The following is an 18,181-nucleotide window of genomic DNA, read 5'->3' as shown; positions in this document are numbered from 1 at the left end:
ATGTGCAACAAGGGGAAGGAGAAGGTGAATGAAGAATCAATAGCCAATTTGAAGATGATGGAAAATCATAATAATGAGAACAAGAGAAAGGCAATCGTGTTGGAAGAATCCTATGTTGAAACTCAGAATTCGAGGACTCCCCAAAAAGATGTTGTTGAAGAAGAATCAACTGATTCTTCCAAAGAAATTTCTCCATTTCTTCGTTTTGGATTCATTGTTGATCACAGGAAAGGAATTCAAAAGGCTTACTCGTGCAAATTTTGTGGCAGAAAGTTCACTAGTCCACGTGCATTAGGTGGTCATCAAAATTCTCACAAATTAGAGAGAAGTCTCAAAAAAAGGATCCAAACTTTTAACAATGCTTGGATAAATTACTCAAATGGTGATCAAGGGATAAGTCTAAACACCATCTCTCCATTCCATATGGGGTGTGGATATCAATATTATGGATTTAACAATATGATTCAGCATGCAGGGTCATCAAACTTTTATGCAGGGAATTTGTATGGTGCATTGCAGCATATTCCAGAGATAGATGAAGCAAATGAAGCTAATCAAAGCATAATGAATCAAAAAGTTAATATGTCTGAGATTGAAATTGATTCAGTTTCAGAGGGAGGTGTTGTTAGTGATAAAGTTGATCAGGAAGAGAAAGAGACTCAAGAGGAGGAAGCATCCAAAGTTGATTTAACCCTTAAACTTTGATTAATATATATATATATATATATATATAATATATATATATATATTTAATCTATAAATAATATCTTAATGTAGTATTAAGTACCATAAATCATAATAAATAATAATATGTAAATAGTATCATATAAGATGAGGTCATTGTCTTCGATCAAACATATGTAATAATATATTGGTTTTTAGGTGTGGAATAAAATCTCTCTATCCTTTGGGGATTATTGTAACCAAATTTTATTATTTATTTATTTTTGGATAACAAGAGGGCCTAAGCCCATCCAAATTTTATTTTTGTTTTCAGAAAATAATGACGAGTTTGGCGGAAAGACTAAATATAAGTAAAAGTTAATCAATTATTGTTCATGTCGAGGTTTAAACTCACATTCTCCAAATAATCTGTCTTTAATTAAAGTTTACTATTATCTAATTGGTCAAATCATTGTTATTTAATCATTCATGTATTCGGTAAAATTGAAAATAATGGTGATTTTAATCCCCATAATTTTTTATTTTTTTTAGAGCATCCCCATAATATGTTGAACAGCTCATCTTTATCCAGGACCTTAGAGTGATTGGCTATGTAAATAGCACATAGATAAAGAAATATTGTCAACTTAAAAATTTAAACAATGAATGTAATTAATGAGAGTGGATTAAAGTGAGGTAATTATTAACCGACATTGATTTTCTTTTTTTGTTACTAACCGACATTGATTTACACGTTAATGTGGAATATGAATATTTTTAATGAAAAAATGTATTGTATTAGTTACTCCCTCCGTTCCTTTTTAAGTGTCACTTTTAAAGAAATTTTTTGTTCCTATTTAACTGTTACTTTCGAAGTTCAATACAACATTAAATGTTGTTTTACCAATATTGTCCTTAATTATTTATTGCGGAGAGAGAAATATATAAAATGAGATATTAAATGAATAAAGTCATTATAGTAAAAGTATAACTTATTGCATCAAAAGTAGTATCAATTGTTGATTGTCTTGATTTATGTAAAATATTAAAATGTGACAATTAAAAAGGAACGGAAGAAGTCTCACTTAACTATGTGACACCGTGAAGATGAATTGCAGGTAGAGTCAAAGGACCTCTTAGATGAAACTATGTGAAATTATGAAATCATTTTTATTTGAAGCTTTTAAACTTCAAATAAATATAAATCGTCAATTTTAACTCTTTTAAGAGCATTCATAAAAAAAATAAAAAATAAAAACTCTTTTAAGAGCACTTTTTTAAAGTCAATTACGGAATAAAGATTCAAAGATGCTGGTCAAGTATTGTGATAAATGGATAGTTAGAGTTCATTCCAGAAAATCTAGCTGCTGTTTAGCGGTGAGGGAGAAAAAGATAGCCAACATAACAAAAGGTGCAAGATTTTTTATTTTTTTTAAATAACAAAAGGAGCAAGATTTAATCATCATAAAAAAGCTAACCAACATCTTTGTCTAAGATTTCTATGTACAAAACAAATTAACAATTGGTTAAATCAAATTTTTACGGTAAAATTCAATCGTAAAAAGCACAAAAAGAATCAAAGAAAGAAAATCAAAACATAAGAAGAGTAAACACTATAAAAATTATCGCTGAAACATAAGAATAAACACAAATTATTGAAATTGAAATTATTGATATTGAAGCATAAGAAAAGTGGCAATGATGTCTAAGGTTTATTTTACGTGCCTTATATAGGCTAACGATTTTCAAAGTCATCGAATGTAGAGTTATGGAGAGATGCTGTAGGCTTGAATGCTGAGATATGGAGAGATTTGAATTTGATTTTCATGGAAGGAATGATGAGTTGTAGGACCAATTATAGTAGGTAAAAAAATCTTTGAATTTAACTAGTATGGACATCCGTGCCAAGTACGGTTAAGGGAGATGATATTGTGATGTATCAAATGTCATTTAAAGCTTAATATTGGATAAAATAGTGCACGTTGAACAACAAATAAGTGACAAAATACATACTTAAGTCTTAAAATTTTGGATGAAGATGTGATATCTCTGTCACTTGGTTGGTCTTTCTCAAATGTGTGAATCCACACCAGTGTTGACTCCTCATAAGGCCCATCAGAAGTATGATTTCCCGGTTTAATATTGTGGGAGAGAAGGAGTGGTTCTTGGTGATTGATCACGAACACGAAGGCTCTGACACTTAATGGAGAGATAATAGTGTGTCAAGTGAGTTAAAATTATAGTGTAAGAAAGAGTAGTTGTTGAACAACATATAAGTGAGTTGACTCATATACTTATAAATTCTAGCGTTTGAATAAAGAAAAATAAAACCAATTAAAAATTCTTTTACTATTGATTTTCAAATTTTAAGAATTTTATGGATTTTATAAGATTTTAAGGGACTAAAAAACACTCTAACACATTATTCTCAATACACATTTTTTATTTGTTAAAAATGTTATTTCCACAAAACTCAATTGTACATATTTAAAATTATGTCAACACTTACAAATCTTTCAAAAAAAAATTGTGTCAGCCATTACAAATCGGTCGAGTTTACACGAATTTACCGAGTGTTAACTCAGTCAAACTCGTTAAGTCTTCCGATTTTACCAGAAACCCAGTTTACCTCAGAGTTAACACGATTTTTGTACCTAAAAACGTAAACTCGGTAATCGCGGAGAGTTAACACTCGATTTGCAAAACATTGATTACGACATACTCTCTATCATAATATTCACAATACAATTTTTATTTTTTTATGAGATAGAGAGAGGGAGAGAGGGGGGATGAGAGATGAGAGAGAGAGAGAGAGAGAGAGAGAGAGAGAGAGAGAGAGAGAGAGAGAGAATGGAGAGATAGAGAAACTAAGAGAGAAAGGAGAGAATAAGGAGGGGGAGAGAGAGAAAGAAAAAAAAAAGAGAAGAAAGAGATTGTAACTTTTAAAAGAAAAACAATCTCAAGAAATCTCATCTTTTCATGAAAGACTTTTTCTTGTTAAAATTACACTACAAAATCCCACAAAATCCATCAAAATCCAATTTATTAAACAATCCTTCGAAATTTGAATGATTTTGAATACCACAAGACTTTTTTTAAGTAATGAAAAGTCTTGATTGAATACCTCAAGACTTTTTTAAAATAACAAAGAGTCTTGATTGAATACACAAGACTTTTTTTAAGTTGCAAAAAGTCTTGATTGAATACCACAAGACTTTTTCATAAATAAAAAGTCTTTTAAAATTCCATAGAATCCTAATCCAATACATCCCCCTTAATATATTGTACAGAGTTGACAAAATTTGTGTTTATTAGACATTTTTAAATGTTGTGGCATTTTTTTTAATTGTGTCTAACTTTTTTCTAAATTAATCATAAAAAATATCCAACTCCTTCAATAAACCCATAAAATTACCGGCAACTCACCCAATCTCTCATTTTAAAGTTTTTTTTTTTCATTAGACATATATATTTCTCAATTGAAGAAGAACTGCAACAACAGTTTCAGAAGGAAACGCACGGGCACAACAACAATGGTGTTTTCCGAAGAAGACATAACAAAACTCTACAGAATCCAAAAAACCCTTCTCCAAATGTTATCCGACAGAAACTACCTCGTTGAGGAAACCGAACTCACCATGTCTCGAGAAGATTTCATCTTCAAATACGGCAAACACATGAAACGAGAACAGTTAGAAATCAACAAAACACATAGAAACAACCCATCTGAAAAAATCTGCGTTTTCTTCTCTGACTCTGATGATGCTAAACTTGGTGTTAAGATTGTTAGAGGTTTTATTACTAGGATATTGCAAGAGAATGTTGATAGTGGGATTTTGGTTTGTCAGAATAAATTATCTCATTATGCTAGAAGTGCTGTTACTGAAATGAGTTACATGTTGGTTCTAAGCGTCTTGAAGTGTTTATGGAGGATGAACTGCTGGTGAACATTACAAAGCACGAATGTGTACCTCCACATCAGGTTATCACTGAGGCTGAGAAGAGAGCTTTGCTCAAGAAATACACTGTCAAAGATACTCAGCTATCTAGAATTTTGACGTCGGATCCTGTTGTGAGATATTATGGACTAAGGCCAAGTGAGACTGCAGGCACATATATTACATACCGAATTGCTTCTTGAGCTTATCGGCTATAATATTTGCAGTATGTTATTATACCTAAAGTTTATGCCAAGGATGCATAGTGATTATATAACCTTTATTTTTGTTATTGCAGAACAACTACGTACAATGCACTCAATTATGCAGTGGTAGTTTTAATTTTCAGTTATGGTTTTCCCGAGAAATAAGGAAAGAGAATAAGGAAATATTCTTTTTTTGCTTCCTTAAAAAAAAAAATTATATATATATATATATATATATATATATATATATATAAGGATAAGATCAAATGACATCATGGTGTCAAAATTAGTTTGACGCCAAATCTTATCCATTCATTTCATTTAATCCAAAGGCTTAAAACTATCACCAAATTAATTAATATACACCAAATACTCTCTATCACCTAATTAAGAAACATATCTATCATCATTAATTCATAATCAAACAATACCTTCTTGTTTTTGTTCAAACCCTTTTTATTATCCCCTAATTTTTTTCTTTTGGCCATAAGCACAAACTCAAACTTTATAATTTTTATAAAATCATGATAAATCTTAATTCAGTTAAACATGAGACGCAACTGAGTCCTCTAAAAAAACATTAGACCTATGAGTGACAAAATAATTTAATTAGCATGAGCAATTCAAGAATCATTTGTCGAGCTTGTTGGTTTTTTTTAATACAATTTAATTAATTATTAAAAAAATATGAGTATATGAGATAAAGACAAAGAAATATCATTGATGGTGATGATTACTCAAACAACCATAGGTATATGAGTTCAACCATTCATTTTATAAAAAAGTTTAGAAAAAAAGTTTGCGTATGATTATAGAAATCTGGGAAAATTTATAAATTTGGAGAGAAAAAAAAAAGAAGAACAAATAAATTTGGGGAAATAAAAATGGAATGTTTGATTATAAATTAATAATGATAGATATGTTTCTTAATTAGGTGATAGAGAGTATTTGCTGTATATTAATTAATTTGGTGATAGTTTTAAACCTTTGGATTAAATGAAATGAATGGATGAGATTTGGTGTCAAACTAATTTTGACACTATGGTGTCATTTGATCCTATCCCATATATATATATATATATATATATATATATATATTTCTCAATCTCAAGTTTCTTTTTCATCTTCTTTATTTTTCTAGTTTTCATTTTTAGTTTCTCATGAAAGAAAAGAACATAAACCTCCTATATTAAATTACAATCAAATCGCTATTTTGACCATATTGTGCTTTCGTTTGATCTTACTTGACTATGTCACATTATCACAGACACGGAGAGTCGCACACTTGAAAGAGAGATGTTAATGTGTCAAATTTGAGTTTAATTTCTACAATGGATGGAACAATAGATGTTGAATAACATATAAATAAGATGATCATATACATAAACCTAAAGAATTCAAATAAAAATGTGGTGTCAATCTGAAATTTGATAAAATATGTATTAGATTGAGTCGACGAAATACGTGCTTATTAGATATTTGAAATTGAAGTTGAATTTGTTTAATGAGTTTAATTTGACAAAATATGTCTTACTAACTGCTAAGTTATATGGTATATCGGCTATTATGAAAACAAAGTGAACAAATAACAAAGTAGTTTGTCAAAAAAAAAAAATAACAAAGTAGTTAGCAATTATTTTTTTGAAACCGGATAAGATAGCATCTAAACACAAAAGTGAAAACAACAAAAAGAGAGATATAATTAAGCACACATTGTTTGATTGATAAACCAACAATAGTTAAACAAACCTATAGTAGAATAATATGTTAGTTTATAGTTACCACAAATCAACCATACACGAAAATAGAAAAAATAAGCAAAACCAAAAAATCAATTATCAACTATCACTAAAAAAACAGGTTGAAATTAGTTAGCAAGACATATAAAACTGGTGGAAGATAGATCACTATTCTATTTCTAAAATTGTGGATTAGTTAGCAAGACATGATTTGTGGATCGTAGAATAGAAAAAGTGAGGGAATCTGCTAAAATTAAAGGCTAATTAGGAAAGCTAATGCATTTATTAGCAATTAAAATGTACATAATACATTTAATTATTTCATTTTAAATAAATGGAATGAATGTAATATACACAAAATGTAATTAAGGCAACTTTCTCGATCAAATGTACAATGCATTGCAACATTTTTGTTAGAAAAGCAATAAATGCTTGAGAGAAACTTGAGACGCCACGTGTACTTTTGCTCAAAGATGTAAGCTTTTGTATTATATACTCCCTCCGTAATTTTTTATAAGCAAAATTGACCAAATCACATATTTTAAGAAATGATGTCTTTGTCATTTAATTTAAGTCAAAATACCTTATTTGCCCTTATGAATTCTGATTTTCTGTAACCGTTGATGTTCTCACCACATTAATTAAGGTGCTTGGTTATTTTTCATGTTCTTTCATTGAAGAGAGGAAACACGTTGCTCAATAATACACCAAAATTCAAGCCAAAATTTATTTGCCTCTTCAACTTCCAAAACTGCTTTACTCCTATAAAAAATTGGCGCAAATTTTTCAAGCTTTTCTTTCATTTTATAAAAAAATTGGCGGTAACAAAATGGCACACTAATTCATCTGAAATTTAAATTTAGAAACTGGAGTGTCACTTTGATTTCTATAAATTGAAGGTAAAAAATGCAAGAAAATTGGAGCTTCACATTGTTAATTCAAGATGACTCTTGATATTGATTTAAACACCCCTTTGAATGATTTGAACACATTTAACCACCTCTCAAATGAGCCTCTCAATATTGATTTGAATATCCCTTTGAATGACTTGAACACATCTAACCACCTCTCAAATGAGCCTCTCAATATTGATTTGAACATCTCTTTGAATGACTTGAACACTTCTAACCACCTCTCAAACGTGCCTCTTAATATTGATCTAAACATTCCTTTGAATGATTTGAGCACCTCTAACCACCTCTCAAATGTACCTTTAGAGATTAGTTTGAACATCCCCTGCAGTGTTTTGAACACTTCTAATTTGAATGCTACTTATTCAAGCAATGATTTATTCGACTATCTATCAGATGAAGAAGAAGATATTGGATTTGAGTCTGAAGATAGCGTCTCCGAAGATGAAGAAGATGTAGCTGAACTTTTTTACAATAACATCGAAGAAGATATAGGTACATGGAGTTTTTTTTTTCATTTTGTGAATGTTTATTTATATTAGTTTTGCACTTGTCTTTATTATATTGTGCCACTTTTTGCACTCAATATTCTCCACGTTTTATATGAACTGCATGTATATGACGTAGGAGTACACGTTTTGTTGCAACATGGTTACATGTACTCCACCTTGTTATTCTTTTTTATCAATGGACCATGAAATTTATGGCATGCTACTACTCCTGTCAAATGTCAATGGCATGCAATTTTATGTACTGAAACCAATTTCTATTTTTATATTTTTTATAACTATTTTGATTTTATATTTAATGAAACAGGAAACAACATTCATAGTGAGCCACAATCTAAAAGAAAGCGAACTTTTTTAGACAACTATCAGCGGCAAAATATTTGTGAGGTTTTGATCAATTCAAGCTCTGGTAGAAAAATTAATAAGGGGGTTGTTAAACGGTTGTCTTCTTCCTATCAAGTATCCGTAGATGTTATTTATGCGATTTGGAGGCAAAAAATTGAAACAGGTGATGTTTGTCACAAGAAAACAAAATGTGGTCGGAAAAAAAAAGTCATAGATATCGAAAAAATACGTGAAATACCGCTACACAAACGTAGTAGTCTTCGATCTCTAGCAGAAGCATTAGAGTGTACCACTGGACAACTAATGAGGTTAATAAAAAAAGGTGTTTTGCGTCGGCATTCAAGTGCACTAAAACCACACATGACAGATGATAATATGAAAGCTCGTCTTAGATTTTGTTTGTCCATGTTGGAGGAAAGTAGCATTCCATTTGAGCCAAAGTTTAAGTCAATGCACAATGTTATTCACATAGATGAAAAGTGGTTCTATGTGACCAAAAAATCTCAGAATTATTACCTTCTTGCAGATGAGGATGATCCATACCGTCCGTGCAAAAACAAAAATTATCTAATGAAGGTCATGTTTATAGTTGCAGTGGCTAGACCTAGGTTTGATTATGCAGGTCATGAAACATGGTCGGGAAAAATTGGAGTGTGGCCTCTAGTTGAAAAAGTGCCTGCAAGAAGGTCCAGTGTCAATAGACCCGCAGGGACACTCGAAACAAAACCAATCGGTTCTATTACTAGAGAAGTTAGTCGAATGTACTTAAGAGACAAGATTTTACCGGCCGTCAAAGAAAAAGTGCCACCAGAACTTGCATCGGAAACAATTTACATTCAACAAGATAATGCACCGTGTCATGTTTCTGTTGATGACGAAGAATTTCAAGCAGCGGCTTTTGAAGGTGGATTTGACATCCGTTTGATTAATCAGCCACCTAATTCTCCTGATTTAAATGTATTGGATTTGGGATTTTTTGCAGCCATTCAAGCATTACAACAAAAGAAAGTGACACGGACGGTTGATGAACTTATTCAAGCAGTGCAAACTTCGTTTGATGAATTTTCTAGTGTGGATTCAAACAAAATATTTCTTACACTTCAGTCGTGCATGATTGAAATCATGAAGGTTAAAGGGTCCAATAAATACAAGACTCCTCATATGAAGAAAGATGTCATGCTTAGACAAGCTACACTACCCACTACACTAAATTGCGATCAAGAATTGGTTGCTGAAATTAGTGAACTCTTGCAGGGTATGGAGTGAATGACTTGTGGAGTTCAAGAATTATTCATGTCACTTAACCATTTTTGTGTTTTATGCATTGTACGTGGCGTATTTTATTCTCATATCTCGTAGCTATCTTTTGTGTTTTATGCATTGTGTACGTCAAGTATTTTATTCAATAGAAAGCAATTTTGTTTTTGGTGATAGAAACTTCTTTATATTATTTTATGAAAGGCAAAAAAAAAAAAGGAAATATTAAAGTAACCGATTGGCATAAGCTAGTACATGGATAAAGACAAAAAAGAGTACTTCACGTTGCTTCTCCAAATTGTTAACATAAGCTAGTACATTAGGGGATAAAGACAAAAAATAAAAGCAGCAGCAAAAGTTGTAGTTTTTCACTTGTTCTTATCATTGTCGAAAAAAATCATGGAAACCCAGCTATATAAATCTTCAGCATATCATGAACCCATTTCTTTAACTTTTCATTTTTCTGAACCTCATCCTTTTCATGGTTTGCCAACTCCTCTTCAATCTCATTTTCAACATTCACGTTGGGCATTTTGTTTAGATCTAAATCAAGTTCAGCTTCAGCAGCACCTTCAACTGGATTAAGAACTTCATTAACATCATCAGCTTCAGCAGCACCTTCACTTTCATTAGGAATTTCGTTAAGATCAAAGTTGTGTTTGAAGCTTCTTTCTCCACCTTCAACATGATGGTGAGAATTCACTTCACCCTCAACATTTTGAATCTGTTCAACCTCCCCATCTTTCTCTAGCGAGTCTTCAACAATTCGATTCAGCAGATCCTCAGAATCTGAGTCAATTCCCAAACTAAAAGATGGTGCTTTTATAGCCATTTTCTTGAAAGCCATTTTCTTGAATTATGCAGAAGAATAGAAGGAACACTAAGTTTCTCTCTGAACAGCCTTTTTATAATAAGTGGAAGAAAACATTGGCTTGGGCTTCGTGGAGTTACTATAGAGGGAGAGGAGTATAGAGAGCCGTTTCAGTTTTTCAATACATTCATTAAAACCTGGTTTGGAGAATTGCATTCGTGTGGAAAACTGTGATGGAAATTGGAGTATTAAACTAAGGGCATTTTTGGTATATTAGCCTTAAATATGATGAAAAAAGTCAATTTTGCTTATATTTTGTCACAAGTAAGATAGTTGAATTTTGCTTATATTTCGATACGGAGGGAGTAGATTTTTTATAGAATATACTATAATGTTGCGCAGCAGATATGAATGCATTGAAAATTGATTTTCATATTTTTGAAAGCTCATTTCCTTGTAGACTTTCAAATATTTGAATTAGTATCATTAATTGTAAAAAACTTAGAGTCATGTCACGTGTACTTGAGAATATAAGAAGTCTCATTTGTTTATATTGTAGATGAGTATAAACAAATTTATAGCTTGACCAAAAAAAAAAAAACAAATTTATAGAACTACTCCCTCCGTCCCTATATATAAGATCCTTTTGCCAAAATCACGGGAATTAAGATAGTGGATATTTGTATTAAAGTTGTTTGTAATCACTATTGTTTTTACAATTTTATCCTTTAAGAAAGAATGTTAGTTTATGTTTTCAACATGTTATTTATTGTTGATTGAAGAAAAAGATGTATAATAAATAGGGGCATGTATGTAAAGAAATAATTAATGTAGTTGGAAATAACAAAGGGGTCTTATAAAAAGGGACAAAAAAATTCTCAAAATGGTCTTATAATTAGGGACGGAGGGAGTATCATTTAGTCAATATTGGTTTAAAATAGTATATAGTGAATTTTTAAATTCTGTTTGGTAATATTTTTTTACCACGAGCTTATAACTTATCTCACGAGTTTATAAGCTATTTTTCAGATGTTATTTTAGATAGCGTTTGAGCTTATAGCTTATCATTTTTTATTCCAAATCTACCCTCACTATTTTATTTAAAATCCAAGCTTAACCTTGCTTTGTTGTTTGTTTTATTTTGCAACTGGTCCTTGCATTTACGCTCGTAAATACCATGACAGATGAATTAGCTTATCAGCCACCGGTCATCAGCTATCAACTATGTGTTATCAGCTATTAGCTATAAGCTATCAGCTATTAGTCATCAACTATAAGCTCTCAACTATCAGCTATCCGCTATTTTTATCAAACAGAGCTTTAGGTAAAATACAAGTGGATGTAGCTTGCTAATTTACTCCTTAGTGTTTTCAAATGGGTGTAAATTAGTGGTCCCTATATATATCAACACATCATCGTATCAAACTCATCTTCATATATCACAAATTTACAAACATATTTCTAATTTCAACATCTTACAATTATCCATCATATTAACATCATTAAATGCACATCATTAAATAAACATCATTTACTAATTCGCCAATTCAATTCATCATTTAATTTCCAACATTCACTTTTGTCAAATTTTCATGTTCATACATACTCATTAACCATATACAATATTCTTATATCCATTATCTTACTAATTCAACCACTACTATCAATCAAAAACTTCCTAAAATTCATTCAACTTAATGTACTAGTTCAATCACAATTCAAGTTCATTTTTAAGTTTCACAAACAACCACATTTTACTTCAAAGTAACTCAAGGTAATCAATTCATTGTAAGCACTCATCACTAGTCAATAAATCATCAAAACATAAGCAAAACAGCATCAAATGAATTCCCAGAACCTACCCCAAGCACCCAACGCGCCAAAACAGCGAAAGTTTTCCTGGCTCTGGGCGCCTGGCGCCAGGAAGTGGCATCCTGGGGCACAATCTTTCTAAACATGGCGATGGGCGCTCCAATTGTAGCACAGTGCTGCGACTGTTACAGAAAACATGGTTTGGCCCTCGGGAATACACCAAAATTGTCCGAAAATCCCCTTTTTCGATCCCCATTGAACCCAAAGTGGTAGAAAACATTCTCCAAGGTTATTACACTTCAATTAAGCACTTGTAACACATCAAAACATTTATTATGTATCAATTCTCATGATTCTTACTCACTTAAACATAAAACTTAGAAATACAACATAACCACAATTGAAACATGAATTTAACATATCAACATCATGAATACATAAATAATTACATACCCAAAATCACAAAAACAATTTAGAGCACGGATTCAGAATCAATTCATCATAAGATCATGAAAATAAAGAAGAATTATACAAACTCATTAGTACTCATTTGTTCATATAATGAGTAAGTGAGTTTATATAATCACCAAAGCTAGCCTCTCCTATGTATGGATCTCTCTCCAATTTTCTCCTCTAGCCTCCTTGAGTTCTTCTCTTCATAAGCCTAAGCTTCCCTCTTGTCTCTTCTCTCAAAATGCTCCTTGAATGTTCTAACTCTAATTCTCTATTTCTCTTAAGACTTCACTATATTTATATTTCCTTATTGGGCTCGGTTTTTCTCACATCCCCTTACCGAGCTTACTCTCCACTTAATAAAACACTACTCAATTACTCGCTTAAACATCTTATTTACTAATACATCTTTATTCTCTTTAATTTCTTATAACCTCTTATTTTCCAATAACTAAATAACCTATCTATTTCAGCCATATTATAATGAAAACAATAAACAAATAAATTTCTAAATAATACTAATATTCCTAATATCACATAATAATATTAATAAACTAATAATACAAATTGGGGTGTTACACAGCGCGCTGCCACCGGACAACCGGTGCTCTAGCGTTTATCCCAGTTGTTGACCACCTGCCATTTTTTTTAAAAGAAATTTAGAAGAAAATGGAGAAAATAATATTATTGAAATACACTGCTTAGAAGCGTAAAGGAATAAAGAAGGAGAAATCAAAATGACTAACGCAATCTTTACCAAATCATGACCGGTGAGATCTTTGAGCCATAAATATATAAATTTCACTGTTTACTTCCATTGGCAACTTTTTTTTTATGGTGAAATTATTTCGTCCATGTGTTCATTTCCTAAATTTCCACTTATTCCTTAAATGCTTATTAGTTGTACATACAAGCATTGAGGCAATTTTTCAGTAACTAGATCCTTTTTCGAGTCACTCTTTGAATTATAATATCTTTTCAAACTAAGTTTGAGCTTTCATACGTATCCCTTTATTCGGTGACAAACAAAAAAAATATGAACTATTATAGACCTTCCGAATTAAATGTTCTCCTTATGTTTGAAATTTAGTTGGGGGCTGCTTCTGGAATCAACAATATTATAAGTTAGGGATGGGGTACAAGAGAATCAAAGAATTCAAGAGAGAGAACTAAAAAAATAGGTCTCTCAAAAAGAGAAAAAATAAAGGAAAAAGGCCTCAAAAAATAAAAATAAAATAGGTCCCTTCACCAAAAAGAAAATCATATTCTCTTTGTACCCATTATGAAATGATAAAGGCATAAATTGCTTAGTAGCGGTGGAAATACTTAATAGACCAGGAACAAGTAGTAGAAACCTAAATCTAATTTAACTCTACTTCTCCAAAAAAAAGAAAAAATACACCCATTACTTAAGCCAAATTAGAAACCATCAAATCGCTCTAATCATGTGTGTATTTTATATACTTTGATTCACGTTTAGAATACTTTCAAATTGTATGGTCAATTGGCATGTGCATGTCGACCTGAGAGAATGTCTTTATTGAATGATTAGGAAGTAGATTTAGGTAGAAAAAGATTGTGTTATGCTTCTCTTCAATGTGGTCATTCTTTTGGACCGATTAACTTCAAGTGCGAAGAACCACACTATTTTGAGCAAGAAAATGTATGAGACACCGACAACTACATCATCATCAGAGAGGTAAAGTTATTTTTTGGTATTTCTTATCATTCACGAAGGTGTGTTATTCTATGTGAATTTTAATTTACAAGTAAGTTGGCACGAGGACAAGCAAAATTTCAAGTGTGGGTTTTGATGACAAGAAATCGTATATAGGTTTTAGTCATCTTTTATTGGAAATTTAGAATAAAAGTATATAGTTTATATTTATTTTAGTCGAGTCTTGTAAAGATGCTGTTTAAAAAGTCATGAAAAGATAATGGGAGGGAAAAAGCTTTGAAATCATGGAAATCCACCTGAATTAGATAACTTTGTCACCGAACTATGTTTGTTGGGACATAGTGGTACGAACGTTTTGGTGATAAGAAATCGAGCAAGGAATGAAGATATCAAGGAAAAAGCTATTGCATATCTCACATTGTGGGTTATGAGCCCTGCATTGCATGAATACAATTGGAAATCAAGGTGATCACCATTGTCAATCATACATCATGGGCTATGAGCCCTGCATCGCGAGAATAGAACGTGAGGCCAAAGGGATCAGTTTTAATTTGTTATCCTCACATATCATGGAATAGGCTTTCCAACACTAGTACACTATTGCATATCTCACATTGTGGGTTATGAGCCCTGCATTGCATGAATACAATTGGAAATCAAGGTGATCACCATTGTCAATCATACATCATGGGCTATGAGCCCTGCATCGCGAGAATAGAACGTGAGGCCAAAGGGATCAGTTTTAATTTGTTATCCTCACATATCATGGAATAGGCTTTCCAACACTTGCCAAGTGCAAACCCCCCCCCCCCCCCCCCCCCCCCCCCCCTCTATCCTTTTACCTAAATAATTAATTTTTTTATTTTATAAAATCTAAATATTTGGACTGTTTTGAAACATTTAAAAAAAAAAAAAGTATTAAAAATAAAATGAAAGTTGATATTTTTTTTAATCAAAAGTAAAACTATAAAACATTTCAAAATTAATTTAAACTTTAGAGTATTTAATGATTTAATTTAAAGTTCATTTTGCCTCAAGAGTTTTATGATAATATATATCATATTATTGATGGTCTATCTCAAACACTTAATACAATAATATATCTATTCTGTACTATATATTTAAAGAAAATAACATCTTTCAACATTTTTAGGTTGGCTTTCTTTTATTTCAAAAATATCTTAAATTTTCAATACAAATAATAAATGTAACAAAGATAAGAATAAATTTCTTGTAAAAAAAAAAGAAGAATATATTAAAAAAGAGAGTTTAATAGTGGTGGATTGACGGTCCAAAACAGTTTTGCACATACAACCAATCAAAACATTCTGAATTGTCACATCAATTAGTGATTTTAATTTATGTGGGCCAAATGTGACAATTCAGAACGTTTTGATTGGTTGTGTGTGCAAAACTGTTTTGAACCGTCAACTCACCATAATTAAACTATAAAAAAATAACAAACACGATATGAATATATTTGTCTGATTTTTTTCCTTTATCATTTAAAAAGTGTAACAAACAAGATGTGTATATTTATACTTACTTTTTCATTATCTCAATTATATCATTAAACAATTTTTTCTATAATAAAGATTGATGTTGCTGTCATTAAAAAAAAAAAATTAGATTATAATTTTTTGTTATATTGTCAGTGTCATTGAAATACATAATTTAGTTTGGTTAGTTATAACTTGAAAGCAACAAACATTTATATTTTATATTTTTAGTTTTAATCTAAATCAAAATTTCGTAAAAAAACATCGTTCATAATTTTCAAACGTTAGCGCAATAAAAAGGGCGGGAAGACGGACACGTCTTTTCGCTATAGTATTAAATAATTTTTTTTACTAATATATATTAAATACAATATTATCAACAAAAATAAAAAACAAGATAGGATCAAACTTTATCATAAAAATAAAAACGCTTTTATCTTATTTGTCTCTGTCGTATCTTGTTTCACTATTTATTTATTTTTTGAATCGTAAATAATAATTAATTATTAATTGTTTTTTTGTTCGTGTTGAACCCACAACATCTTTTTTTTAAGAGCCCCATAACATCCTTATCATCTCCTTTCAGAAGAAAACCACTAGGTACAATCCTATATATTCCTCCCCATTATCCATAGTTCATCAATATATAAACCATCAATCAATATTTTTAAAATGGGGTTTAGCCAAATTAAACTCCTAGCTTTTTTTAAAGGTATTTGCCCTAGTATTTGGAATGGAATTGGTTCTTCCACTTGTCCAATATGTGTTGTCAATTATGTCACATCCAAAGTAACTTTAACTATATATTTTTTTGGGTTACAAGTAACTTTAACTATATTGTCTTTTGAGTATAAATAATTTCAATTAATTTAAAATCAATTTTCTCAGGTAATTAAAAAGTCAAACTAAAAATACTGAAAATGCCTATTTTAAAAAGTCAAAGTCAAATCCTAGTAAAACAAGAAACGGTTTCAAGAATTATATATATAAGGTATAAATTAAAATATAGACAAAAAAGTAATTTGTTGAGACCTTACCATAGTTTATTTTTTAGCAAAGCCTCGCTAGAGCTGTCAAAATAGGCGGTCCGGCCCTAACGGGCTTCGGGCTTTAGTGGGTCGGGCCAAAAAGCCCGGTTGATAAAACGGACTTGAAATATACTACCCGAGCCCGGTCCTACATGGGCCGCGGACTAAACGGGCCGGCCCGTATTAAAAATTATATTTTATTTTATTTTTAAAAAGTACTATAAAACACTGCTATAATTTTTTTATAAATAATATTTTTAATATGTTTAAATAATGTCTAGCACAAAAGTAAATTGTAAACATTTTCGTACAAACGTCGTAAACTAAAACGACGAGGAAAATGATTTTAAATAAATTAGATATGTTATGGTTATAGATATTTATATATTCGATCTTTAAAACTATAAATAACGAAATGAATAAATATAATTTTATATTACATTTATATTTGTGTTAATTCATTGAATTTTCACTTTTGTTTTTTACTTTGATAATCATTTAAGTAAATAATTATTTGAAAAATATATATAATTTATAGATTTTTTTTGTTATGTGGGCTAACGGGCTACCCGCGGCCTATTCGGGCCAGCCCTAACGGGTACCGGGCTTCTAAGGGCCGGGCTAAAACACCCTATTAAAATTTGAGCTCAATATTTTAGGCCCAAGCTCTATATTTATTCGGGCTAAACGGGCCGGCCCGTTTTGACAGCTCTAATTTTGATGCATATAAAATATTCTAATTCAACGTTAACGGCTAGATTTTGTGTAAAAAGGAAACTAGTTTAGATCCCTAAAATAAAATAAAAAAAGGAAACTAGTTTAGAGTACACAACTTTTTTTCTAAAAGGACACGTTGCATATTTGAGAGTGAGTTAAAAATATCAAAATTTGTAATATACTTTAATTTACTCACAAACTCTTTCTAAAACATGTTAAAAAATGCTTTTAAAGAAATGTAAAAGTGTTAAAATTATTTTAACCGTCAACAAATAAGATGCTTTTACCCCTAAAAAAAATTATGATTTTACTTGACCAAAAAATAAATAAGATGCTTCTATTGCAGTTGTATATCTTAAATCTATTTTAACACTATAGCACAACTGTTTACAACTATCATATGCAAAAAAGGTCAAGTTTGTGTTATTGTTAACCGGTTTCAATTTTTCCATATACTTCACTTACTCTTACACACTTTGATCATATCAATAAATCTGCAATTATAAGTTATAACCCTGTCAAAAAAAAAAAATTCTACAATTATAAAATTATTTTTTATTAGATACAAGAGTTTGCAGCTGTGAAGTCCCGATACTTCAAAATGGTTGACGTATC

General features: G+C 30.7%; 1 protein-coding gene and 1 pseudogene across 1 annotated transcript; both read left to right on the top strand.

Moving 5' to 3' along the window:
• On the top strand, positions 1-705 carry LOC120577076 (zinc finger protein 4). Its single transcript, XM_039828001.1, has one exon. The coding sequence runs from the start codon at positions 1-3 to the stop codon at positions 703-705; it is 705 nt and encodes a 234-aa protein (XP_039683935.1).
• Positions 706-4,161: 3,456 nt separating this feature from the next.
• Positions 4,162-4,830, top strand: LOC120576798 (DNA-directed RNA polymerases II and IV subunit 5A-like; annotated as a pseudogene).
• The last annotated feature ends 13,351 nt before the right edge of the window (positions 4,831-18,181 follow it).

The sequence above is a fragment of the Medicago truncatula genome, chromosome 7, assembly GCF_003473485.1.
Source record: "Medicago truncatula cultivar Jemalong A17 chromosome 7, MtrunA17r5.0-ANR, whole genome shotgun sequence".
In the NCBI taxonomy this organism is placed as follows: Eukaryota; Viridiplantae; Streptophyta; class Magnoliopsida; order Fabales; family Fabaceae; genus Medicago; species Medicago truncatula.
Note: the sequence above shows the minus strand (reverse complement) of the source record. Positions and strands in the feature narration are given on the sequence as shown.

What these genes read in the sequence shown, in the direction of transcription:
- LOC120577076 (XM_039828001.1), top strand. Translation starts at nt 1, where the DNA reads ATGTGCAACAAGGGGAAGGAGAAGGTGAATGAAGAATCAATAGCCAAT.